The sequence below is a fragment of the Candoia aspera genome, chromosome 10 (assembly GCF_035149785.1).
Source record: "Candoia aspera isolate rCanAsp1 chromosome 10, rCanAsp1.hap2, whole genome shotgun sequence".
Taxonomy (NCBI): Eukaryota; Metazoa; Chordata; class Lepidosauria; order Squamata; family Boidae; genus Candoia; species Candoia aspera.
The window spans coordinates 20,803,632-20,831,466 of record NC_086162.1 but is presented as its reverse complement, the minus strand read 5'-3'; the positions used below and the strand labels follow the sequence as shown (position 1 = coordinate 20,831,466).

Genomic DNA, 27,835 nt, shown 5'->3' with positions numbered 1-27,835 from the left:
CCGCCTCCCCACGCTCGCGGCGCCTCTGGCCCTTTAAGGAGGCGCGTCTCCTCCACTCCAGCGCTCGCCTGCCGGGTCCGCCCCTGCTCGCGCCCCAGCCGGGGCAGCCTTAAAGGGCGTCGCTTCGACCTTCGCTCGCGATTCCTCGAAGGTTGGCGCGCGATCAAGAGGCAGCGCCCGAGGATGAAGAGGCTGCTCCGGAGATGCGCGGCCGCTGCCCTGAGCCGGCAGTGCGGCGCCGCGCCGCTGCCCCGCGCCAGCCTCCCGCAGCGGTGCTACTGCGCCGGCTCTGCCCAGCGCCGGGGGCTGCTCTTCCGGCAGGTGGGCACCGGGCACGGCGCAGCGCTGCCGGAGTTCAGGGAGGCCTTTCGTGCCCTGCTGCTGCTGCTGCTGCCGCCTTCACTGTGGGCTTCGTTCTCGCCTGGCCGAGGGGGATGGGTGTTGTAGTCCAAGGCAGCTGGAGGGCACCGGCGTGGGGACGACTAGGATGGGAGTTTGGAAGTCGTTCCTGGTTTGGGCTGGGCTTTTGGTGGTCGACGACGTTTCTGCTCTTATAAGGCTCCGGGGCTCTTAGCAGTGGCATTATCCGGAAATTCAAGGGGCCCATCGTCTTGCCTGCCCTGGGATGGGTGGGGAACCTTGGTGTGCTGGTTGTCTTTTTTTAAAGCTGTTGCAGCATTAAAATTAATAGCCCCACTCTCCCGAAACTTGTTACGGAGGGCTTTTAAAATTGCTCTCTTTCCAGTACAGATGTGGAGTGGGGATGCTTCAGTCATGCTGGGGAAAAGTTGGTAAATGCTGTTTCCTTGCTATCCAATTCTTTTTGGCAGTTTGATCTTAGACGTGTACTCCAAAATTTTGACCCACTGAGCACAGTGTGGGTTCCTCCAGTTAATCCCAACTTCCGCGCAGAGGCATAAAAGTAATTGTTTGGTTGTTGTTTTGATGCAATCTTTTTGCTTCCTCAAATGTTCCCTTCCTAACCAAATATGTGGAGCTAATGATCTGGTTTCAATCATCGATATCCTGGTTGCTTGTGGGGTGGGGGGGTGTTATATTATCATTATCATGCTTCCTAATATCAATACCAAATGATTTGGGTTTGGTCTAGTGGTTAAGGCAACTTGGGCTAGAAATCAGGAGAATGAGAGTTCTAGTCCCGCCTTAGGCATGGAAGCTGGCTGGGGGACTTTGGGCCAGTCACTCTCTCTCAGCCCAAGAGCCAATCGGGCGTGGTATGAGAGTTCTAGTCCCGCCTTAGGCATGAAAGCTGGCTGGGTGGCCTTGGGCCAGTCCCTCTCTCTCAGCCCAACCCACCTCACAGGGTTGTTGTTGTGGGGAAAATAGGAGGAGGAAGGAGTATTAGGTATGTTCGCCGCATTGAGCTATTTATTATAAAAATAATAAAGGTGGGATAAAAATTAAATAATTATTATAATAGAGTGTCATTACACTTTACCTTATAATTGTAACATCATATTATCATTGCAGTTGTGCTGTTTGCCAATGTGGTAGGGTGGACTTCAATTCCCAGAATTCCCCAGCCAGCATGCTGGGTGGGGAATTCTGGGAGTTGAAGTCCACACATCTGGAACTTGCCAAGTTTGAAAAACACTGTTCTAAACCATCTCAAACTGAGCAGGCCTTAAGAAAAAAGAGTACTTAAATCTCATGGGGTCTGAAATAGGAGCGGTGAGAGTGGGTGAGGGCTGTTCTCCTTCTCCAAAAGAGTCTGTAAACCTTGTCTGGAACAGTGGAAGGCCAGGGTGATGTGGTGGCTAAGGGATTAGACCAGTGTTTCTCAACCTTGACAACTTGAAGATGGGTGGACTTCAACTCCCAGAATTCCCCAGCCAGCCATGCTAGCTGGGGAATTCTGGGAATTGAAGTCCACCCATCTTCAAGTTGTCAAGGTTGAGAAAGCCTGGCATAGATCACTGAAGCCCTCTGTGCTGCCAGTGACAGATTTAAATCTAGGAGACCCCTTAGTCCATGTATCTATTCTTTCATGGGGAATATAATCTGGAACAATCTCTTTTCAGACCTGGGAGCTGCAATATACCAGCCTCTCTGAGAGATGGAGGCAATAAAATTAATCTTAGTTAATTGCAACTAATTAAAACTCATGGGCAGTTTCAAATTTAATATGGATCGAAACTCATGTAAGGTATTGGACACAATGGTAGTTTGGTAGTTTACTTCCATTTAATTAAAAAACTTTTAATTTAAATGTTCCTGAGGCTACAGCATTGAATTTTAGTTCTAGATACAACTGTATTGTTTCACTTTCTCTTCCATGGACTAATCAGAGGTTGTTGGTTTTTTCCCCACCTGCAAGCTCTTTGAGTCAGAAAGTTACACTTATACTTACCTGCTGGCAGATATGAAGACAAAGGAAGCCGTTCTAATAGACCCAGTTTTGGAAACAGCCAAACGAGATTCAATGTTGGTGAAGCAACTGGGACTTAATTTGCTATATGCAGGTGAGTTCTTTCTTCTTGAAAAAACAAAGCAAAGCAAAACAGCAATCAGGGCTGCCAGGGTCATAAGGGGGAGGCCATGACACAATTGGAGACCGGTAAACGTTCAGTGTGGGGGGCCTTGGAAACATGCAGTAAGAGTTGGAGTTCAACCTCTTTGGATGGTACCAGCAGAGGGAACATTGACCTAAAAATGTTGATAGAGAAATGTCTTTCCTTTTCCTTAAAACATTTGGGATTGAAAATAAATTCTAGGGGGAATAACTCTCTGCATATTTTTCAGCCCAGTCACAGGTTGATGGGACTGTGTGCTTCCTGGCTGAAAGAAGAGAGAGGATGGGTTAGGTTGGCTTCCCCTAATCTGGTGTCCTCCAGATGTGTGGATGTCAGTTCCCAGGATGCTCAGTAGCAGCCATGCTGACCTCGGAGTATGGGCATTGAAATCCACACATCTGGAGGGTGCCCATGTTGTAAAAACCTGGGTTAGATGCTTGATCTTACGTCTTAAGAAAACAACCATGTTTCTCTCCTCCTTCCTACCATTCTTAGTCAACACCCATTGCCACGCTGATCATATCTCAGGCACGGGACTTCTGAAGCAGCTCATTCCAGGCTGTCGTAGTGTCATCTCCAGGGATAGTGGTGCCATTGCTGATATCCTGATCCAGGAAGGCTATCACCTCAAATTTGGGGATTTTGTAAGTCTGTGAAGAGAGTCCTGGGGAATAAGTGGCATAAAGAGGAACAGGGCTGTAGGCTCCCTCCACCCAGATCTCTAACATAAATTGGAAGGGACTGCTGAGTCCATGATGTCCAAATTTAAGCATCCCTGATGGATGGCTGTCCAGCCTCTGCTTAAATACTTCCACTCGATGGGAGCTGACTACCCCTCTGGGTAATTGACTCTATGTCAGACCTTTCTTGCTGTAGGTCTGGTATCTAATGGTGTGTAACTTTTCTAAGCTTGAACCATTTTAAACTCAAAATGTTCCACTTGAAAATCAGAACAGCTTGTTTTTGAGTGCAAAAAAGGCTACTTTGAGCATTTTAGACATGTTTTTGAGCTCAAAGCAAGACTGTTCTGGGAAGCACTTCCAAAATGTCTGAAACTATTTCACACTCGAAACAGCTGTTTCACTCTTGGAGTGGGCCTTTTTGAATTTGAAACAGGGTGTTTTGAGTTCAGAGATGTTGAGGTGGAAACATTTTGTGCTCTCCTTAAAATCGTTCTACACCCTGACATCTGGATGACAGAAAATAGGGCTTGGTTGCCTTTTATGCGAGTCCTTTATTACACCATATCACCCTTCTCAGTTTTTTCAAGCTGCCTTTGAAGGACATATTTCCAGTCTTTTGATCATGTTTGTTCCCCTTCTCTGAACCTGGTCCAGTTTTTCTGAACCCTTCATAAACTGTGATGCCCCAAATGGGCCACAGTATGTGAGGTGGAGCCTGTCCAGCACAGGATGGAGTGGAACTGCTAGTTCCTCTCAGAAACATATGCTTATCATTTCCTGCACTCCACCCTGCCTCCTATTTTATTTTCCAACAATTCACCAACAGGCTTGCTTAATTCTCTCGCACTTCTGCAAACCTCCCCTTGGACCTGTGTGAACTCCAGTTTGCTTCCTAGAAGCTACTTTTGGGCAAAGCTTATCTTGAAGGTTCATTTCGGACAGCTGGAAGATCTCAAGAGTCCAAAGTCAGAGGTTTTTGTTCAGAGCCCTTGTTTGACCACATGCTTGGTCTGGGCAAAACTTCAGTTCTCCTCTGTGCTATAACAATAAATGAAGCTTTGCTTGCCCTCTAGTGAGAATTAAATGGTAATAACTCTTAAGATATGATTTAAGCCAAGCTTCTTTGGTGGTTTGGTGGCCTGGGCTTCAATGGAGAACGTTGTCAAGTTGGTATATCTCCGAAGTGTGTTGGGACTATGTTGTCCAGCATTTCCAAACCACCTTGCCATCCTCCTTGCTGCTATGAATTCTGGGAGCTGTAGTTCCATCACTTTAGGGAAGGAGCAAGACCAGAATGCTAATATAAAATGTGAGGCAGGCTCTAGGAATGTTAGTCACATGTCACTGTTTTTGTAGGAATTAGAAGCCCGTGCCACCCCTGGCCACACGGATGGCTGCCTCACCTATGTGCTGAATGACAGGAGCATGGCCTTTACAGGGGATGCCTTGCTGATCCGGGGATGCGGAAGGACAGACTTCCAACAAGGTATGGATGCCTTTTGGTCTGGTTATGAGTTATATAGGAGCTTTGCAGCTTGCGGGAGAATGGAGCTTTTCACAGCAGGATGAAACTTTTTTTTCTTGTTTGAATCCATAAGAAGAGCTCAAAATTCTGCCACTGGACTGTACTTCCGTATTCTGCATAACAGGTAAAAATTGTAGACTTCCAGAAGGGAGGGCAAAGTCCACTCTGCGTTAGAAACAGTAGTTTTCCACTTGAAGAGGGACGTTTTGCCCTTGAAGCAGTTTGAAACTAGACTTATGCAGAAGGAAAAAAAAGAATATAGTAAAGAAAAAGAAAAGAAATATATAAAGAAATGATTACCCCCTTCATCACAGAAAGCATACAAATTTTAGTAACTGGTCACCTTCTCCTAAAATACAATATAGGAAAGTTATCCAGGGCACTCTTTTGGTTTGTTATTTATATATCCCATTTAATTATTAAGATATCAGCCAGTTTCTTTTGTATGTCCAGGGTAGCATCTTTTTCCATATCATTCTTGTAGCCTGTCATTTTTAAATCTGCTTTCAAATAAGTCTTAGTCTTGTCTGGTAAAACCTGTTCCTCTTCCATAAGATCTTTTTAACACAGTCTATCTCTTTGTAAAATTAACTTCTGGGTCCATTGTTCACAAGTATCCTTCAATATGTCCAGTATTGAAGTATTTTGCTCCATTCTGTATTAGTAAGTCAAATGTAAGTGTTCTTCTCTTTTAATTGTAATCTTCAGTTCCTTTTGGTTCCCTCCAGTGTCCAACCTTCAGAGTCCCATCCTATCATGTTTTTTTTAAGAATTCAAAACAACAGCATTTTCCCACGGGAAGGATTTTATAATTAATTTCAAAATCTTATTTCAAATCCATCTGGACCTTTAGTCCATTTGTAACTTTCTATTTTTCTATTTTTTTTCTTCTTTTCTGCACTTTTTATTTTTTATTTTTATGTTTTAGTTTGTACTAGTTTTTATCCTTTTAATTGTTTTATGCATTTTTTTTAATGATTGTACACCACCCAGAGTGACTTTTTGAGATGGGCAGCTATAGGAATTAGTTAAATAAAGAAATAATTGTAATGAGTAATAAAATTATTATTTTTTTAAAAAAGGAACTGGACTTGTGCATGCGTGTTTGATGCAGGCTCTTTTTTCCATGTGACCCAAAATTCTACTTGCCCTAGAGCACTGCTTTTCAACCTTGGCAGCTTGAAGATATATGGACTTCAACTCCCAGAACTCCCCAGCCAGCATGCTGGCTGGGGGATTCTGGGAGTTGAAATCCATACATCTTCAAGCTGCCAAGGTTGAGAAGCACTGCCCTCAAAATTCTGATTGCATGAAGGAAATTTTGTGCATGTATTACTAGATATGATTTTCACCCTAATACTTGATGGCATAGGAGTTGGGGATATAGCCCACGGCCAAGCTGGTGAGCTGTGGGTTTAGAGCATGTCATCCTGCCCCAACCTCTGTGTTGCAAAGAAGAATTTGCTTTATGGCTGCAGCTCCATCCTCTCGTCCAGGTTCTGCTGAAACCCTGTACAGCTCAGTCCATGAGAAAATCTTCACACTTCCGGGTGACTGCCTGATCTATCCTGCCCATGACTATACAGGTAAGCTGGTGAGCTCCACGGGGTGCTAACAGCAGTATAATATGAGGCTACATTTACTCAAATCTCATTTTATTAATAACAGCTTTGGCTCTGTTGCAGTCCAAACAAAGCACTGTAGTGATGTAAAAAGCGCTTGATTGGGGCTTCCGGGGGAGGTATGGCAAACTGAAGACGGCTCTGCGAAAGCAGAGCTGACGACTGCCACAAAGGCCAAGGAACCAGTGAGTAGACCGGTTCCTTGGAATCTCTCTGGATAAGGAGAGGATGGGAGATCGCCCATATATGCATATGCATATATGTATATTTTGTATACGTATGTGTATGTATATGTATAAATATAAATATAAATAAAAGATTATGGCATGAGGCTTCATGAACTAAAACCTTAAACTTAGTGCATGTTACATTCCCTCTTCCTAGCCAAGTGTTTCAGCTGGTCATAACGATCACTGTTAGTAATTTTAAGAATCGGGTTGAGTTTGAGTGCTTTTCTCTTCCTTCCTGAGCCCGTTTCCCTTTTGTGATACGTTCTTAGATTACAAGCTTCCAGCTGTTGGCTGTTTCGCTACCGATCTCCTTGGAATTCTTTTGGAAGCCTTTGGGGTTGAAACATTGGGTGATAAGGTCCAACCTCTTTCCTCTTCCTCCTTTCCAGGCCAGACGGTGTCTACGGTGGAGGAAGAGCGGACTCTGAATCCTCGTCTGATCTTGTCTAAGGAGGGTTTTATTGAGCTTATGAACAATCTAAACCTCCCCAAACCCAAACAGATTGGTAAGGCTGGCTTCTGTTCAGGGGGAGGAGCAGAGTGGGAGGCCCCTCCTGGACTACTACCTGCTCCATGTTATGTTATGGCTCTTCTGGAAGAACCCCTAGAGGTCAGAAAGGGTGCTGGAAATTTCACTAAAGTCTTCATAGAAGGAACTGTGGAATGGAGGTCCTCTGAATGAAAGGAATTGCTGTCCTGGTTTGATTTCTAAATCACTAAGGCTGCAAATGGAGATAGTGTCTGGTTAGGTTCATGCAATATGCTGTATCTGGATACTAAATTAACTCATTTTCTGGTTTGTACAATATGGTGAACCAGAAACCAAATGGTTCGGATTGATATATATGTATATTCCACACCTAGATCTCAGATGAACATGAACCCACTTTGCATACCATGCAAATGCAGCTGTTTGGCTTGTAATTGGTCCAGTTGAGGAGCCTACGTGAATGCTGCTATTAGGGTGTCAGCCCCCCTAGAACACAGTGCAGCTTACTTCAGAGTAAACATGCATAGGTTTGGGCTTCCCCACAGCTGGTGAAAACCAGAACCCAGATGTTGTTGTTCTGCAAATCTCAGCATCCTTCATATGGTCTAATCCCTCCATTCTCTTGTCTTCGGCAGATTTTGCAGTTCCTGCTAACCTCAAATGTGGAATCCAGGATGTACCTACCTAGCTGCTTTAAGGCATGTCTCTTTTCTCAAGATCACAATATTCAGGACACTTAAAGGGCTCCCAATATAGGCTCTGCACTCTTATTCAAGAAGCAACAGAGTCAATAAGAGTGCAAAATTGCAGTCAAATATAACTGCTTCAGTTCTTGACCTGATTTCAGAATGAAGAAGGACCTGTCTTTTAACTCCAGACTCTTGCTTTAATTTAGGTATGTCTTCATTAGCAGAGTATACTGACTGGGCATTCCTGGCCTCACCTGGATCTGAACTGGGTTACTGTCAAGGTTTTGTTGCATTGAGGCTTGTCTGGCTTGGGGATCTCTTTCCTTGATCATATGGTGGAGAGCCTTGTGCTGTGAATGAATGAAACTCAGCGGAGCCGGGGTTCTGTTGCAAACAAAATAAAACACATTGGTTCTTAACCTTCTGGAATCCAAAATTGAGGTGGTGGGGGGGGGACCATAATGGTTACTGAAGGTGGGAACTGAATGGAGCAGGATTAGTGATTAAGTAAAGTTCAGGAAGGGGGTTATGACTCAGAGGTAGATCAAGGGGTCTCCATCCTCAAGGTCACAAATTCAGTTCCTGGCATCACCAGCTGGAATTAGCAAAACTCTTGCATGTTCTCTTTTTTCTTTATTTCTTTGAGTTGCAAAGGTTCCTAAGCAACGTACACTCCCACACAATTAAAAAAAAATTAAAACACTGCATGTTAGCAATTTAATTTGAACAAATAATAGTAACCTTCATCACCATCACACCAAGGATGCATTTTCAAGATAAGTGGTGTGTGTGTGTGTGTTCCTTTTCATGTAGAGTAATTGCATTAACATCTGGAGAGGCTTAACATTCTTCTCCCCCACCCCTTTAAAAAAAAGGGAACAGAAAACTAGCAATTTACTGCAAAGATTTGTCAATGGAATCCTGGGTTGGGGAGCTGCAAGCAAGCTGCGGGCTGCCCACCTTTGCCCTAAAGCAGGATTGGTGGAAAAAATCCTAGTCTGGTTTGCTAAACCAGTTATGCTTATGTAAATGTTTTAATTGCTAGGAATGGTGTGCTAGTCTGCCTGCTAGAAGAGCTGTAGTTTCAAACTTTAACCTCTAGATGGCAGGTTTTGCTCACTAGAAATTCAGCTAAGCACCCGAGACTGCTAAGCACCCTTCCGAGATGCATTGAGGTTTAATGCCCATCATTCTCTTTGGTGGCTGAGGATGATGGAATATCAACTGGAGGGCACTGAAGAAAGCTGCAAGGAGTCCAAGCTCTGTTTTGCAGGAGAAATCCAAGCTGATCTAGGTACGAAGAAGTTCCAGGAACATCAAAAGTTTGAGTGTGTTGGCACAGAGTGAAGATGTTCAACTGTGCTTATCTATACCCACTCTGTGCAAGTAACCAGACAGTTTTTTGTGTGTGTCAAAAAGTGGGGAAACCAGCTGATCTTTCTGTGCAGGCTTTTGCAGTTTGGAGTCATGTGGAATGCTGTGGTGCCTTCTATCCACACGTTGGCTAACAGTGCCCAAAATTTAAATATGGAATATATCTCCTGCAAATTGGGTTATCGTAAATTTCATTTGTATCCTTGCTGGTAATTGGAAGCAACCTCATCCCATCTTCCCCTTTTAATTTTTTAATTTATTGTTTTTAGTTGTTGAACAGTCTCTCCCATCTGAAAGCAAATATCTTGGGTAACTCCATCTCCCCCCCCCAAAAAAAAACAAAACTGTAGAAAACTGGAAAGTCCACATTCAAAGTTTTCCTTCCATGCAGCTACCTGTAGGCAGTAGAGGGCAGTTATATTTAAGTGCTGCTGTGCTGGCTGGGAATAATGGGGGCTGTAGGCCCAAACATCTGGGTTGCTCTGGATTTTTCATGGATGACATAGGCTTGCCTTGATAAAGCCTGCTGCTGTGTTTGGACTAGGTATAATCCTTGTTTTCTGCTTGGACTCTCAGTTGTTCAGAGCATTGCTGTGCTGAAGTTTCTGTTATCAGCAGTTTTACACTTTGCCCCGTGACTGTGCCATGTGACGTGGTTATTGTTCAGGGCCTTGTTTAGGGGAAACACATCCTTAATGTCCTCCTGTGACATTTGCCTGCTGCTTTTCCTTCTAACGATGCAAGAGCAGCAATAAGATACTCCTACACCCGTGTTCCTCAACCTTGGCAACTTTAAGCTATGTGGACTTCAATGCCCAGAATTCCCCAGCCAGCATTCCCCCCCCAGAAGTCCACTTATCTTAAAGTTGCCAAGGTTGAGAGACACTGTCCTACACTGTCACTTCTTGCTGGTGGGTCTCCAGTCAATCCTGGCTGGTGGTTGGGAAGATTCTGGTGAGGCTTCGGAATGATGTTCTCAAGAAAGTATTTCTGGAACTCATTGGGTAGACATATTTTGCATTATATCTCCTCTACTTAGATCCTTATAAGGTGAATTTTGGGGGTAGGTGCATTCCAATGCTTAGGACTATCTCCTGGCTGGTAGAGATGGAAGTTGCCAGCCAACACATCAGGAGAACAGCAGGCTGGAGAAATGTGTCTGGGAATGAGAAAGACGGTTCAAGTAACCCTTACACAAAGTGAGATCCCGGCTTTGGGAAAGACACTTAGGCTTACCTATTATGTCCTGCTTTAATTGCATTATTCTGACCTCATTTTTTTATTCTTAATTTCACTCTCTGCTTATTATGTTGGCCCGGGCCATGCACTTGGCCACCAGCTTCCAGCCCTGTGACTTCATGCAGGAAAATCCAATTTTATTTTTGCAATTTTGCGATGAATGGATGAATGGATGGGTGAACAGAGTCCAGGGAATGCTTTGGGCTCAGAAGAAACATTTTTCCCTGTGCTGCTCAGACCGTATGAAGAGGATGCTGGTAAACGCAAGACAGTTTTTACTGCACTCTTTCAAATGTTCTTACATGTAGAAGGGGGTGAAAGAAAGCTTCCTGTGCCCCATCCCCACCTGCCCCATTATTCCAGCAGTTTCCCAAGGGAAATGAAAAAAAGGCAGGTAAACATGGGCAGAACCAGACAGGATTGGGCATGTTTTGATTTGGCAGCCCAGCCAGGCACATGTGAGAAACTGGTTTTTCCCACAGACCAGACAGACTGTGCCGTGTTTTTGCAACTTTCCAAGGGTGGTCTCTTCCTGGCAAAACTGGGATGATGCTTTCCCACCATTTATTCTTACCACTGGCCTGGAAGCTCCAGATGCAGCCGCCTATTGAAGCTAAGGGAAGGACAGAAGATGTGATCCACACCATCAGTGGAGGCTGTCCCTCTTGAAAGCCCTTCATTCCAACCCCTTAGCATTACCCACCCTTGGAAGCTAATTGATCCTCACAACCTTCTAAAGAGGGGAGGCATCCAAAAATGATGGGCTTCATGCCCACAGCAACCTGAAACTGGGACGTTAAGTACAACAAATAAGAGTATGTTAAACCATCACTGCCGCCTTGTTTTGGCTATTTTAGCCACTTGCCCTATCAACAATGTACTGATCCTGGTTACTGTATTAGTACATTGAATTACTGCATGGCATGGGACCAGGTTATCTACAAACCCACCTTTCCCTGAGGACATCTGCCCATCCCACCAGAGCAGATAGGGTAGGCTTGCTCCAGGTCCCTTCCCTTAAAAGTTGCCACCTTGGGGGTCCTCAGAATGGTGCCTTCTCCATTGCAGCCCCTGTCCTATGGAACACCCTCCCCTCGGAGACCCAACAGGCCCCTGCCCTTTTATCCTTCCAGAGAGCATGCAAGACCTGATCTTCCCCAAAGTGCTGGGATAGGGTGAGGCCAGGGTGGGATGAGAATGTGGTGGGTTGCATCAGGGGAGGTGTTTATAGTGCCAGTTTCTCTGTTTTTCCTTTTATTGCAGGGGGAATTGTGTTATGATTGTATATATTGTTATATTGGTTGTAAGCCACCCAGAGTTGGTCTCAAGATGGGCAGCTATACAAATGTTATAAATAAGCAAATAAATAAGCAAGCCTATCATGTGAATCTGGGTTTGCAGAAGACACCGACTCTCAAATTAACCCAAAGGTCTGGGTTTGTACAACCTGCTCAGCCGCAAAGGAAACAAGACTAACACTAGCTAACTAGCACGCTGTGTGAATGCATCTGTCGGGTTATTTGTGTTGTGTCAAGACACCTTGGTTTTACGCTACAACAGTGTTTCTCAACCGTAGCAACTTTAAGATGTGTGGACTTCAACTCCCAGAATTCCCCACTCAGGATCCTGGCAGGGGAATTCTGGGAGTTGAAGTCCACACATCTTAAAGTTGCTAAGGTTGAGAAACAGTGCAGTACGATCTAACCCTTGGTTTTTTAGCTAAGCCCTAATTAGCTGGGTTGACACAATGCACTAAGGCATAAAACCATGATTGACAGGCCAGAATGGCTGGCTTCCCACAGCGTGTCACACCAAAACCAATAACGTGCATTATGGTGTAGCAGACGTGAACTGAGAGTAACTCTGCTGCCTATGGCTACTTTTCCAGCCCTGCTTGGAAATCGCTATGCTTTTCTGTTTCAAAAAGACCAGCCTTTATGTCTTATAAAATCCCACTGGGGTGGTGGGATCAGCCTTCTATGAGGCGGGCAGGTTAGTCTAGCCTGAGAGAGGAAACTGTTCAAGGAACTGAAGCACGCTCTGTGGCCAGGCCAGGCCAGGCCAGGCTTGGCCTTCTCCCTCTCCAGTGAACCAAAGCACGTATTGAAATGGAAAGTGATTAAACTCAGAAATGGATACAGGGGGGAAAAACCTGTTTAAAAGGAGAAGTGCTTTGAACTGAGCACAATTCCTGGGGACTTCACACACTTATCCAGGGAGCTTCCTTGGAAACAATAAAGAATGGGTTTATTTATTTATTCATTTTAATTGCTTTTGAAATAATAACTGAAAAAGAAAAGGAACTAAACACAAAAATAATTATAATGCAAATACATACTATACATTCTCAAAAAAACCCATAAAAAGTGCTTTAAAAAAATGGAAAAACAACAGTTCAAAGCACTTCTTATATATTATAAATTATAAATTATACTTCTTCGTTTTTACAAAAGTAAAGTATAGTATATTGTTTTAACAGTTACAATTCTATACCTACTTATCTAATGTAAATATTATTCAAGTACATATTTATTTCTAATACACTTACATAACTATCATTCTTTTTTAACCTATTTTGTATAAATGAGTCCCATCTTTCCTTATACCCATCCATACAAAGTTTACACCTATAGGCAATCTGCTCATAGGTGATTGCAAGTGCATGGGGCCATACATTTATCTTTCCTGTGCTGCAATATCAAGAATGGCTTGCCTTCTCTCTAAATCACAGCCCTTGGATTCTTGGTGGTTCCCATCTAAGTCCCCTGCGTAGCGTTTCTAGATCGGCCAAAGTTGGCCAGTGCTGTCCTACACCCAGGCCTGATCCTTCAGCCCCACTGTTCATCTGGGTGGTTTGGCCTTTCTCTGTCCATGACCATGAGCTGTGAAAATGAGCAGGAGAACCTCCGTGTGCAATATCTGCTCCTTGGAAGATGCAGCAGAAGACACCTGGGCCCTTAATGAACTTCCCGGGGTGGGGTGAGAGTGTATTCCAGCTCTTTGGGGGTTCCCTACTAGCAAGAGCCTCATAAATGTTCAAGGACACTTCAGTGCGTGCCAGACTGTGAGTCAGATTCCAACTGGGATCTTGGAAGAGAAGAACAGGGCATTTGTCTGCAAGGGCTTTAGATCCCGTTAGCCTGAGGCCAAAGACATAGATTAATAAAATCAGGCTGGTTGAGAAACGCTTACCTTAAGCTACTAAGGGAGAAGATACAGCTGCCTTCAACTGGGTGGGACGTATTTGCATGACTGTTATCAGTTACTGTGGGGCAGCTCTGGAGGGAAACCACAGTAAAAGATCTGAAAATATCAAGGCAGGAAACCTCGGACCTTTGGGGTGGAATGATAAAACGAGATGAACTCCCTTCCTGTGGCCAGCTGGGGCCTTTTTCCATCACTTGTTGTCTTTCAACTTATTTTAAGCTGATCATCAGAAGGGCTCATTGGGAAAAATACTGATCCAGAATTATACTAAGCCATATTTTGCCTGGTTCTCCCTTAGCGTGATGCATAAATTCAGCCATTGGCAATTGTGAACCATGTTTGAAGATTCGTATATTGCAATGTTTCTCAACCTGGGCAACTCTTAAGATGTGTGGCATGCTGGCTGGGGAATTCTGGGAGCTGAAGTCCACACATCTTACAGCTGCTAAGGTTGAGAAACAGTGGTGTATTGCATCATCTGTTAGCTAATGAGCATAGTTGAACTGGCCATGGCTTAAAGTGGGGGGCACCTCAAATGAATTAAAAGTAAAGAATATTCATATGATTAATCTCTAGCCATGAATTTAATTTTCCCCCTGCTGTCCCGTTAAAGATAACAGTTGGATAATAACTTGCAGAAATCTGGCAGGAGCACGAAATGCTTCGGAGGGCTGTAGGCAGTCCTCAGACAACAGGTTGTGCAAGTTTGACTTAAAGCAATGAGTAATCCAGGATTGAGTATGGTGGGAGGGAGAAGGGTTTGCAGTGACGATGCACAGCAGGAAAGATTAGTGCCAAACTGCAAACTTCTCAGTATGAGCAGCCTAATCTTTTAATATGAAATGAAAATATTTTGATTTTTATTTCTTCTAATATTATAGGTTAAGTTTTAGCATGCATTCTGTGCATGTGAGGGTGCATGCGTAATCTCCAACAGAGGGCTGAAGTTGCAATAGTGGAGAACATGCATCGTTCAGGGTTGAATGGTTGGCTTCTTGATGTTCTCTCAACTTGCTTTTCTTCTTGTACAGGTAGTCCTCATTTAGCAACTGCCTCGTTTTGCAACCATTCGCAGTTATGATGGTGATAGAAAAGCAACTTTATGACCAATCCTCGCACTGATGACCTTCACAGGTCTGTAAAGCAAAGGAAAGCTGAAGTAAGATCATAAGCACAGTCATGGTTTCACTTAGCGACTGCTCCGCTTAATGGCTGAGCTGCCAGTCCCAATTGCGGTCGCTAAATGAGGACTACCTGTAGATGTTTTCATTATCAGGCCAGGTACCATCATCAGGGCAGGAAGGAGAAAGGTTTTCTAGCTGTTTACTTTTCTCCCCTGTGCCCTGATGATGGTACCTAGTTTGGCAATGAAATGTCAGAAAGAAGAAAAACAGGTTCCAAGAATGTCAAGAACCCAGCAGAGGCTTGAACAGCTTTTCAACTCTCCCTTTTCAGCCCAGCTAGGTGGCAGCACCCTACTAATTTTGTCTGATCTTGAAAAGCTAAACAGACTGAACATGGTTCATGCTTGGATGGGAGACCACCAGGGAATCTCATGTCTGTAGGCCAGGAAGCTGAAAAAGTTTTCTGGAAGAAAGCAGTGGCAATAGAACACTTCTGTGTTGTTCTCCATAAACTCCTTGGAAGTGTTCATAAAGTCATTAAGAATCAAGCTTGGATAGAAGGAGACTTTATCTTCTATTTAACCCCTTTCAGAATTAATCCCAGAAGAAGTATGAAGCTGCCACTTACCAAACTAAAGCTGCTCATTTCTGGATCCTGGTTTGCACTGCCATGCAAAGCACTGGCCTTTCTCAGAGGGCAGAATGTAGTTAACTGTGGATTTCAAAAAAGGCTGCATTCTTTCAAAAGAGGACAGACTCTGGTGAGGAATTTCAGAGGAGAGACATGGACAGGGGCAGAATAAAGTGGAATTAGCACGTCAGTTTTGAACAAACTCTGCAGAATTAGGCCATTGATCCATCTAATTCAGGACCTTGCATTCCACCACAATCAACTCCATCCAGGAAGCCAACGAACAGCAAACTACTTTTCAATGTTTGCCTTCTAGCCACTGGTGCTGTGTGGTTTACTGTTCCCAGACACAGAAGACAGGACTGCCAGTTTTGGAAGCTGGTTAAGCTCCTACCCATTGCAATATCTGGTGGTAGTGAGTTCCATAAGTTAATTCTTATATGAAAAGGTACATTGGAGGTCTGTTCTCCTGCCCCTGAAGGGTGTTGAGGTCTATACGTGTATACAAAATAGAAGCCATGGTTGTCCTAAACCAATGTTTTTCAACCTTGGCATCTCAAACCCAGTTAGTAAAAAGCAACTATTGCAGAGGGCAACTGTATACAAAGGTGAGTTCAGTTCCCCCAGTTTGTGGGAATTTCAGACCGTGTTCTGCCTCTGCCCTGAGGATTTTTCACAGCTGGTGCATGCACCCAGATTCGGAAGCGATAGAATGCATTGTTGTGACAGGAAGGAGTGGCTGCCCTCCTCCTGCTGGAACCAGACAGGGAGTTCTGCATTTTGTTCTTCTCGCTGTCCCACAGGGCATCTGTATGGCACAGGAACATAAGGATTGTTTTTCCACATCCAGCAAACACAGCAGAAGGAACAAAGTCTGCACAGACACAGGCTCCTGGATTCGCTTTGCAGTTTCACGGTGGAGCCTGCGGGCCTCATTGACAGAAGATAAGATAATTAGACAGGAAAGCAGAGCAGACAAGAACGCCGATAGAAAGCCAATGCGTCGGCAAAGGAATACATTCTAGGAAGCCACCTGCAACAAACAGCCCAGCTTCTCTTTAGCAGCATTTCCGTAGCTTTTTTTCTTCCCTTATTCCAGGTGCTTCCCTTTCAGCTTTGGAGAAGTGGACCCACCCCCAGGGCTGCCTGTGGGGAAGGGGGTCAGAAAAGTCAAGATGACAGCCAACTGTTCAGTCAAAGCCATTCGTCTGGGTAACACCCATAGAAAGGAGGTGGGGCATTGCTACCCCTTTGAGGTAGTCCAGACAAGAAGTGCAACAATGAATCCTGGCTCTATCTTTACAGGTAGTCCTCAACTTATGACCATTCGTTCAGCGACCATTCGAAGTTACAACAGCGCTGATAGAAGTGACTTATGACCAGTTCCCGCAGGCTATTGCAGCGGCCCTGCCGTTGCATGATCAAAATTCAGGTGCTTTGCCACCGGCATGTATTTACGAAGGCTGCAGCATTCTAGGGTCATATGATCGCCATTTACGACCTTCCCAGCTGGCTTCTGAAAAGCAAAGCACATGAGGGAAGCTGGATTCGCTTAATGGCCACCTGATTTGCTTAACAACCGCAGCAAAAAATGTAAAATTGGGTGTGACTCACTTAATGACCACCTCATTTAGCGATGGAAGTTCCGGTTGCAAGTTGAGGACTACCTGTATTGTAAGGTTACATTAACAGAATCTTGCAGGTCTGAAAGTATTCCTCCCCTCCTTTCCTTTTACTACCGGGAAAACTAGGGAGGGTCTCTTCTAAAACTCCTCCCACGCCCTTCCTCCTTCTCAGGGCTAAGATATCTTTTGCATGACGGTTCTCCAGGCTGCGTCTCTTCCTCCTGTCTCCCAAGGTCATTCCCAGAGACCATTACAGGCATTGATTACAAGGCTGTGGCCACCATCCTGACTTTTTTGACCCCTTCCCCATAAGCCCTGCCCCCTCCCTCCCTCTGCTCCCTTGCTTCGTCCTATTTTCAATATTGTCCTTCTCTTCTTCTCATAATTGGTGGTGAAATACCTGTTCCTTCCCCCCCTCCTTAATCTCATTCAGGGCTGGTTCTTCCTAGTGCCAAATCCAAGATCAAATATTATTTCAGTCCATTTTGCTCTTGGCAAAAAAGTTGCATCACACAGAAAGGCAGGAGATGGAATCAAAATGACTGCAGGCTTCAGGAAATGGATAAACATAGTTACATTTTGAGGTTTAACAGATAGGTTTCCCTTTCTCTGGGGTTTGCCCAGTAACAACTTGTGCTACACAGACAGACACAAACAGAGATACCATCAATGAAATTTATTCAGCTTTTCCTGCACTATCCCACCGGGGTGTGTGTGTGTGCGTGCGTGCAAAAGATAATACCATACCATACCATACCCTTTGGAACATCATAAACCACGCCACCCCCACCCCCCTGAGTTCATTTGACCTCAAATTTTGCAAGTCCTTGAAGACGCAAATATGTTTAGCAGTTGGATAAGCATGTCGGTGAGACTTTTCTTAACATAACTGTGGTTGTGTGGATTGGGTTATATTGTCCTTGGATGTCATTATGCTGTTATTGTGCTATTATTTTGATTAGTCAGCCCTTCAGGGTAGACCAGGAGACAGACTCTAGAAGAACACTAGAATTAAGCATTATTGCTCTAGTACAGGGTTTCTCAAGCTCGGCAACTTTAAGATGGGTGGACTTCAACTCCCAGAATTCCCTAGCCAGCAAGAATGGCTGGGGAATTCTGGGAGTTGAAGTCCACCCATCTTAAAGTTGCTGAGGTTGAAAAACACTGGTGAATTCTGGGAGTTGAAGTCCACCCATCTTAAAGTTGCTGAGGTTGAAAAACACTCCTTGAGCTGTGAGATGTTAGGGCAGTGTGGGAGAACAACAACAACAACACAGAGAAAAAAGGAAAGAGAAAAAAATCAATTAAGACTCGCAGGGTGGAGTCAATCTCCTTGCCACCTCCTGCCTGCCCCCACAGGTTATTTGTTATATGATAGCATAAACATGCATTTCCTCTATCATTAAGCTGTGAATAATATTTAATTATTAAGTAAAAAATAATGGCTGCCAGTTGTGGGAAAAGGAAGGATCTTGAATGGAGAAATGGGCATGAGATTAAGCGGGAATCCCTTCTCCCTGCAAATGAAATCACTTCTGTGCTGTTCCTGCTGTGAAAATTTTCACCTGCTGCTGTTTGAATCCCTTGGAAAGGCCTGTTTTTGTCACGCAATATCACCTTCAGGTCCATGAAGTCTCTGAGCACACTCAGAACCTGGCCCCTTTTCCCTGGCTGCATTTCCACAATGCCCTTAACTTGCTTCCTGAATTAACCAATGGAACTTGCACAACACCTGGAACCCTTAAGGAACTGGAGGACTTGGATTTGCACAACCAGATTCCCCAGAGTTAATGCCAATCAAGCTGAACATGTTGGGCAAAGGCAGCTGCTGGGTTTATAAGAGAACAGGGGCCTTGGGTTGTGTGAACGCAACCCTTGTGTAAGATAGCCACAGAACAGAGATCAGAAGGCAAAGTTTGACTTAGGTACAGGTCTAAAATCAGGCACAGGCCTGGCTTGGCTTGCATCTCTTTCCTTGGGAAATATAAGTGGAAGGAAGGACAGACTAGACACTGATCAAGTGTCTTAATCAGAGTTTAGACTTTACCTGGCCCTCTATTCCACTGAGGATTCTCAGAGGTTCCCCTGGCGGCCAATGATTCTTTAATTCTCCAGCTCTGTTAACTTTAGATCAATGTTTTTCAAACCTGGCAACTTTAAGATGGGTGGACTTCAACTCCCAGAATTCCCTAGCCATTCTTGCTGGCTGGGAATTCTGGGAGTTGAAGTCCACCCATCTTAAAGTTGTCAAGTTTGAAAAGCACTGCTTTAATGGTGGACAACTCCCGCACACCCCACAAAGATGTTGCTGATCTAGAACTTCCAGCAGTGCAGTGCAGCAGGGCCAAGAGTGAAGAATGCTGGGAATTGTAGTTCAGCAATATCCAGAACCCTCCAGTTTCCCCACTATTTCTTTTACATAAAATGCCAGAAGTTTTTGGACTTGTCTGCCAAAAAAAAAAACCTTTGCACTCAGTTGTCTCCCTCTTGTCAGCTTTGCCTGCTGAATTCCTGCCTGTGCCAAGCTGACATTCAAGAAGCTACTTTTTCCTCTCCACGGCGAGCAGAGCAGAGGCCCTCCTTGTCTCTCCCTCCATGTCATGGCCCAGATGGGATTTTCCTAGTTTCCCCCATCCTTACGGAGCAGAGCTGTCCAGCACAGCTGGTTCTTTCTCTCCCCCCACCTCCCTTTGGGCGCTCTGATGTCACAGGTTTTGTTTTTCCAAAGCAGGGTTGTAAAACTTGTTTGAACACCAGGAAGCCAAGAGGGAGCTCCAGCAGGCTGACACTGCAGGCTGAGACAGCGGGAGAAGCCGAGCCAGTCCAGTTCTGAACAGGAAGGAGGAAAGGAAGGTAGACGAGCAGGAGGGTGGGTCTCCAGTGGCCTGTGCATTGCAAGAAACGTGCCCCCCACTTCCAGGTGAGTGACAGCTGCCTATCACCTTGGGATGAGACCCCAATTCGAAAGGGTGAGGGTGTCAGAAGCCAGGAGTGGTGAGGACACTGACAAGATGGGGGAGGAAGGAGGAAAGGTGCAACACGGGAGCAGGAAGAGAAGGATGTGAGGACCATCAAGGAAAACAGACCCCAGGACCCCCCACCCATCCCCAGCAGGGAAAACAACTGCTGAGGAGGAGAGCATCTGATTGGCTTGGAAGGGAGGAACTGGGTCCAGAGAGAGAAGGTACTGTCCATGCACACTTTCTCCTTGGTTGGGACTGAGTGAACACTTTGCTCAGAGGAAGATCTCCAGCCTCCCACCTAGAAACAGGGAAGGGGGATCTGGTTTTGGACACTCTTGAGGGCAAGGCATGGAGATCATGGGAAGAGTCAGAGGTAATGACCTTGGATTCCTGGGAAACGGGGCAGGTTGTCTGGGGCTGATCCCCGGTGAAAGGAGGCAGAATGAAGTGCTTGGTGGGTCTCCAAATCAGGTACTGTCTTCCCAACAAGTCAGATTCCTCGTGCAGGGGGTCAAGGTCTAAGGCAAGGGATACAATTTTATTGTAAACCGCCCAGCGTCCCCCCCGTTGGGGAAGGCGGGCGGCGACATAAATTTAAACAATAATAATAAATACATAAATACACGCGGCACTTGTTCTTCCTGGAATTTGAAACGGGGATTGTGCGTTTGACAAACGCTGGGCAAAGTGCACGGGAAGCTGAAACGAAACGTTCCATCCGCAGAGGAGATTAAAGCGGTTGTGGGTTGCTCTGGGGTCTGGAAAGCGCAGGGAGGGGGGATCAAAAGGGATTCTCGCAAGGGGGGTTAAAAGCGAGCTTCTCTGACGCTTGAGAAGGAAGCCTCGTGAGCAAGGTTGGCCAGGAAGGTTTTCAATTAGCGGCTGTTCTGAGCAAGGTTGTCTTTTCCTAGGAAAATTAGCATCCGCCGTGGGCTCGTAGTATGATGTGAAGGCAGGAAGTTGGTTGAAATGAAAAAGTGAAAGACTGACAGTTCTGGCAGATAGGGGAAGGTCATCCCATCGCACCACAAAAGAAGTGGAGTCGGAGCCAGCATGAAATCTGTCCTGCTGCTCTGTACCGAGACACCGTAGCCATATTTTTAATGTGACCTGTGTGAAGGTTTCTGTCTTGCTCAGCCGGCTTGAGAAATAGCTGAGCAAAGCAGTTTATCCCAGCGACCTGTTTGGGGTGCCACAAGGATCTGAACCAGATGCTGGTGCTGTAGCAGAGACATATCTCTTGCTCAGTGGGATGTTGATGTCAGTCTAGTAATGCGCTTGCCACAGAAAGTGTGCTTGGAGGGCTTCCCGGCCCTGTCGTGGAGACTTAGGGGAATTTACAGGACATCGTTTATCCTCAGAACAACCCAGTAAGGACAGCTCGGCTAAGCAAACAGCAGCTTGGTCAAGGTCGTTCATGAAGAGAGTCTTGTGCCAAATCAGATGTGAATCCTTGTCCCAAACATTCGAAACCCGATGCTTCATTTGAGACGCTACGTAGGTGGGGATGATCTAGAGCTGCAACGTTGGGCTGATACTTCAGTTTCATCTCTCTCTCTCTCTCTCTATCTATCTATCTATCTCTATCTCTCATCTACATAGATACATACATACAAGTTGCCTCTGACTGAATTGTGGAGCAGACTGGACACAAGAAGTGGGCGTTATTTCATTGGTGGGAAAGGAATTTCCCCTGGTTCATGCCCAAGTGGTTGTCTAGCTTCATTAGAGGTTTTTAAGCAGAAGATGGAGGACTCTCTCACCGGGTGATGTCCTGTCCTGTTCAAGGCTGAGCTAGGCAGCGTTTCTCAACCTTGGCAACTTTCAGATGTCTGGACTTCAACGCCCAGAATTCCCCAGCCAGCATCGACACATCTTCAAGTTGCCAAGGTTGAGAAATGCTGAGCTAGAGGTTTGAGATTCTTCCATTCCTGTTTCCAGATCTTTAGATGACAACTGCTTATTTGTGAAGAGGCATTCCTTCTCATTCAAGCAAAGTGAATGCCTCTTCCCAGACAATATGCACTGTGACAAAGCCCTGCCTCTCAGAACAATTACTTTTATTTGTACGTATAGCCATGCAGATTTTATGACCAAGGAATCTCTGAATTAAATCTATATGATTACTATATCTGTATTTGTTTAATTAGGTAACATCCCTGGTGAGGAAGGCATGGGTTTATTCACTCTTGACTAGATTCTCGGGCAAGAAATTATAAGAAAAAATTCTAAGGTGGGGCTGTGGGCTTTGATCTTCCTAAAACAAGTTAAAAGTTGTTTGAGATTTCACCAGAGAGCAATGGACAATATTCCTAGTTGGGGTACAATGAACAAATGTCTTGATTGTTAAGGTGGGCCTTTCTTCTTCAAAGATCCTGCAAGATGACTTCCTGGGCTAAACTGGGCAGATACAGCAAAAGAAACTGGTACCCAAATATTTAATTAACTCCTGCTCCTTAGCAGCAGCTAAAACTGCTGAGGTGTGTGGGCCAGACAGTGCTGTTGATCATCCATTACAAGAGCTGCATTAATTTAGACACCACAGAAAGCCCAGGGACCAGCTGTACTGCCATTTTATTCCCGCTAAGATTGGCACCTTACCTTACCAGTGCTACAGACAAGACTGTTTTTTGGATTTAATCTGCTATGGGTGAATGGGCATATCTTTCCCCTGCTTTTAAAAATGTTTAATAATTAAATAAAACAAACAACAATAAAAGGGAAAGGAATCCATGTGTATACATAAAATAAGTTTTACACTCAAGCAAAGGTTGAAGTAAAAGTATGATTATAAAAATAAAATGATATTGTAGAAGGAAGGAAGGAAGGAAGGAAGGAAGGAAGGAAGGAAGGAAGGAAAACATTATAGGCAAAAGCATTCTAGTAGCCTCTTTTTCTTTTTCTTTTTCTTTCTCTCTTTCTCTTTCTTTTCTTTTCCTCTTCCTCCTTTTCCCCCCTCCATCTGTCTCTCTTTTTTCCCCTCAACCTCTAAGTGCTACTTGAATATTTTTAGACTATGCTTTGGATATCTATGATTATTGCTCATTTTTATTTGGTTCATTTTAATTATTATTTTTTTAATGGTTTCTCTTTTCCTTCCCCAACCATATTCTAAATGGCTTAGCTTGCCTTGCTGTGTGATATGTTGTATATAAGGGAACCATTCCGGCTTGAATTTAGCTCAGTTTCAGCAGTCAATTTTTCCATCACTGTGAACTGTACTCTGTAAGTTCAGTCTCCCGATATTGTACTGACAGCAAGGTTGGTGTCCTATCTTTGATGGCTTGATTGCTCTGAGCAGCGCCTTAAAGAGGAAAGGAAGAAAGAAAAATCTCATGGGAATAACTTTCTGGAGATATCAGCTGCCAGCCTCACCTGTCACTTCCCTTTGTTTCTTAATCAAAGGGACTGATACCTTTGGCAATCCATGAATTATTCAGAGGCTGTTGAGTTCTTCGCTACAACACTTTTGCCAGTGGGTAGAATCGTAAGAGTGGGGTGCAGCATAAGACATCATCTAACCCAGTGTTCTTCACACTTGGCAACTTTCAGGTGTGTGGACTTCAACTCCCAGAATTCCCCAGCCAGCAAGGGCAGTTCTGGGAGTTGAAGTTCACACATCTTAAAAGTTGCCAAGGTGTAGAAACACTGGGCGAGAGAAGCAGGATTGGGAAGGCGAATCTTCCCAACGAGAAGATCAGAATCTCAAATTCATATACCTCTTTGATGGATTCCAGATTAATTCATATTTGTAGGGTGTAACTGTAACAACAATCCAACAATAAGAGCAGGTGGAGCGGGGATGAGAAACTGAGCTGAGATCATGGTGTTGATCATCCAGAGCAGTGTTTCTCAACCTTGGTGGCTTTAAGGTGGGTGGGCTTCAAGTCCCAGAATTCTGAGAGTTCAACTCTACACAGCTTCAAGCTGTCAAGGTTGAAAAATGCTGATCTAATCCATCCCGCAACCTGTTTAGAAAGTCTTGCTTCTTCCTTGTTAGACAGTCTTACTTAAAGAAATTGGGACTTGGCCAAACCTTTCTACATTTATATCCACCTTTTTTCTGCTCTGGAACTCAACGGGGCAGGCATGAAGATCTGGTTCAACCACTGTGAGTGGCCTTTATTTGTAAATACCCATCTATGCATTTACATCCCTCATGCAAATCTTATGCAAATACATATCCTCTTTGGTCATTTCAGAAGGGTTTTTGTTTTCTCCCAAGTAGAAGAGGCCCTTTATCTGCAGGACAGAAAATCTGGCTTCTACTTTTTTCATGTATTCTCTTCCAGCTCCCATTGTCTTTGTTTCCATTTCCAAAACCCAAACTGAATGACAACCGTTTCTGGGCAAGGTAGAGAACTGACAAAGGAGCTTGCATGAAATGATGAACCTCTCAGTGAATATGTTTCTGTGTGAGGAAGGCAGTGATGCAAAGGTGATGCATAAAATATAGTATAGTATCCATTGAACATAGATTCAAATTATGGGTTCAAAAGGCAAGGGCCAGAAAATATAATTAATGTGGGGACAAATAATCCATAGTCTAGGTCAGCCTTTCTCAGCCTTTTGACCCTGGAGGATCCCCTGAAATATTTTTCAGGCCTTGGGGAACCCCTGCATATTCAGGCTCAAATATAAGCCAGAAGTTACAAAATTATTATATTCATTTCATGGGTAGGCCTGTGGGCATGCATGAACAGTGTTCTTAAACTAAAAATAAAGAATGAATCTTACCTCTTTAATGTGAAGTTGCCCAAATTTAAAATAATTTTTTAAATAAATCATGATCTCCCAGGGAACTCCTAGGATTCCACAGAACCCTGGTTGAGAAACCCTGGCCCAGGTACACACAATACAGTACGTTGACCCAGTTAGCACAACATGGGTGAGCATGTTATGCATTCCCACCAACTCCTGGTCAGCACTAGGGGTTAGAGGGAATTAGTTTTAGATCTGATCAACCCAACTAGCTTGACCATTTCTCAAAAGCAAAATGCACATCGCCTTCTCTTCACCCCCAGTCCACCAGAAAGGCAACCTCAGTGCATTTTTCCTGTTATGCCTCAAAAGTTGTGTTCTCTTGACCTGTGCTGGTTCAAGGGGTGGTGTTCAGCGCCCCTGCCCTTTGTTTCATTGAGGCAAACATTAACTGGCTACGGTACACTGTGGCTGAAAAACTCCCATCTCTCTGCTTGCTGGTGGTTGTCCTTCATGGCCATTTGATTATTACTTTTTACAAGTTCACTAGTGGGATGGTGAAAGGCTGGGCTTTTGTTTATTTTTGTTTTTTACAAGTGCACTGGTGGAACAGTGAAATGGCAGATGTGTCTCACTCTCTTTTAACAAGCTCACCTGATTATCTCCTCCTTCTTCTCCTCCTTCTCTGGTCCACCTGGAGGTGTCCACAAGGTGCAGACAAAAATGTCAAGCGGTGGTTGCAATGTGAGATTACATTTCATGGAAAAAACAGGCAGAGCTTCAATTGCACTGTCGCAGCTGCCATCTTGACTTTTTTGGCCATAGCCGACAGACACCCTTGGATCCACTGGTGGGTGCTCCAGGTAGAAAGGTGTCAAGTACCAGGAGGAGTCAATGGTGAGGACCCATACAAAAGATGTATCAATGAAACCCATATGACCTGGAACACCCACCTACAAATGGAAAGCAATTGATGCTTGCTTTCTTAGAATGGGTGGGAGGGGTGTAGAAGCAAGGGAATCCACCAATCGGGGCCATGTAAATGTCAGGTTATCCGCAGGAGCAAAGCAAAAGAAGAGGTTGAAATCCATAAAGGAATTTCTTAAGGTGGGTGGATTCATTCATTCATTCATTCATTCATTCATTCACTCATTCATTCACCCCCAGGGGTCAAGCAGCTAAAAGCTACAGCACAGAAAAACCCTTGACCCAGAATGTCCTGAGATTATCTGAGTGACACACACCTTTCTCAGTCTCGTTATGCAGATGGGTGCAAGAGGGTTAACTCCTTCTTCCAGCTGCTGACATGGAGACCAAGTCCTAGAACAGGTATAGAAGCATGGAGCCTCTCTGGGAATTCTTTTTCACTGTTTTGCTTTTCATGGCCCACCCCTCCACTGCTGAATGGGGAATGGGAAATGGACAGAAAGGAATGGGTAGGAAATCCTCTCCCATCTCTGTCTCTTGGAGGCCCCAGTCTGATCAGGGTATTGCAGCATAATTTTTAGTTTTGGTTTTGTAATACAGTAGTAACAACATTGCAGGAAGGGACAGCCTCCAAGTCACTTTTGGGGTGACTGGGCTCCCTGGGAGGGTGGCTACTCCCTGTTTGACAGGCATTCATGACTGTGTGCTTCTGGCACACTGGAGAAGTATTTGTTCTGGGGAAATGGTTGACTGCCTCAAACATCAACTGTTCAGCCATAAACTAGTCAAATAGTCTGGGTTTGCACAATACAATAAGCCACAAAATGCTAACTGATTCAAAACAAGCCAAGTTTCAAATGGGTTACCACTGGTTCTTTAAACAACTCAGTATTGTGCAAACACTGCCTGCCCACTTGCTCCAGACTATCTACTACTTTTTGCAAACCATGATTTTTTGAAGTCTGCTTTGTTAAATGAACCACAATTGTCTGAATTAATACATGATACTGAGCCTTAAACTTTGGGTTACAAACCACAGTGCCTGGTTTATACAACCTGCTAAGCCAAAATCGAAAGTCTCCATCCTGTTCCAGAGATCTTCATGTTGGAAACTCGTAATTGGGACCCAAAGTAATAGTGGTCCCTGGATGAAAATTAAAATGGCATGAAATGCCTGAATGGTTTTTTTTTTTTCTGGCCGTACATAAGTTGGCTGTCGGTTTCTGCTGATCTTTGGGCTGTTAGTCTGTTTGTTGGCATCTATGGAAAACACTGATCTTGTTATTATTTCTGTCCCACATGAAGGCACCTCAAGTGGAAAGAAACAAGCTGGGGGTGATAACAAGGGAGAAACATGTGCGCTCTTCAAATGAGGTTCATTGTCCCTCAGTAGATACTTAGAGGACAATTTCTGGAATGTCCTAAGCTCTCACCTCATGTCTGCAGATGCCAAGTGGATGCTGAATACATGTGTTGTATACTGGCTAGTGTTACATGTTATAGGGGTGCAAAAAAAAGTGTGGTCCGGGGGACCACACCAGCATACTTTTTGTGACCTCCAAGAACAGCTGCTGAGTGGGGGAGCCCAACATTTGCAGCTTTGTCTGACTTTGGTAGGATGGTTAAAGGGCCAAAGTAAGCGCCTTAAGACTTAGAGATGCCAGGGTGGTGTAGTGGTGAAGCTGTTGGACTATCAGCAGAGAGATCCAGGTTATAGTTCACCCTCAGACATGGAAGCTCCTTGCATGACAGTGAGCCAGTCATTCCCTCTTGGTCCAACAGCCAGGGTGGGGTGGTGTTGAAGGTGCTGAACTAAGAGTGGGAAGATCCAGGGTCAAATCCCTCTTCAGCCACAGAAGCTGCTGGGGGGGGACTTCAGACCAGTCACTCCCTGTTTGCCCAACCTGTTCACCAGGGTTGTTGCTGTGGAAAAAAATGGAGGAAGGAGTGTTATTTATTTATTTATTAAATTTCTTTGCCGCCCATCTCGCATAGGACTCTTTATTTATGTGGTTTTATTTTTCACAGCAACAGCCCTGAAGTCCCACCAGTAACTTCAAGTCTTGGATGGCACCAGATGAAAACAAAATTCAATTTCATTCCCATTGAAATGTACTTCCAATGTGATTACCCTTCAATCATTTCCTACTTCTGTCACGTTAAAAATAACAGCAGGGGTAACTACCTTTGCAGGTCTCTGGGAGCCACACCCAAGGCTGGGGGAGGGGTCCCTCAAGGGGGTCAAGATAGTGGCAATGACTGTGTGATCAA

The 27,835-nt window shown here is 44.6% G+C and overlaps 1 protein-coding gene across 1 annotated transcript; it reads left to right on the top strand.

The window, feature by feature from the left end:
- Positions 1–168: 168 nt before the first annotated feature.
- On the top strand, positions 169–8,192 carry ETHE1 (ETHE1 persulfide dioxygenase). The gene is made up of 7 exons (XM_063312492.1): positions 169–321; positions 2,339–2,483; positions 3,030–3,178; positions 4,574–4,703; positions 6,239–6,328; positions 6,984–7,100; positions 7,720–8,192. The coding sequence occupies exons 1-7, from the start codon at positions 184–186 to the stop codon at positions 7,770–7,772; spliced, it is 822 nt and encodes a 273-aa protein (XP_063168562.1). The 5' UTR covers positions 169–183; the 3' UTR covers positions 7,773–8,192.
- Positions 8,193–27,835: the final 19,643 nt, after the last annotated feature.

Bases quoted from the DNA above. Each gene is read 5' to 3' on its own strand.
- ETHE1 (XM_063312492.1), top strand. From the start codon at position 184: ATGAAGAGGCTGCTCCGGAGATGCGCGGCCGCTGCCCTGAGCCGGCAG. The intron at 3,179-4,573 runs GTAAGTCTGTGA...CTGTTTTTGTAG, and splicing joins ACCTCAAATTTGGGGATTTT to GAATTAGAAGCCCGTGCCAC. The intron at 4,704-6,238 runs GTATGGATGCCT...CCTCTCGTCCAG, and splicing joins AAGGACAGACTTCCAACAAG to GTTCTGCTGAAACCCTGTAC.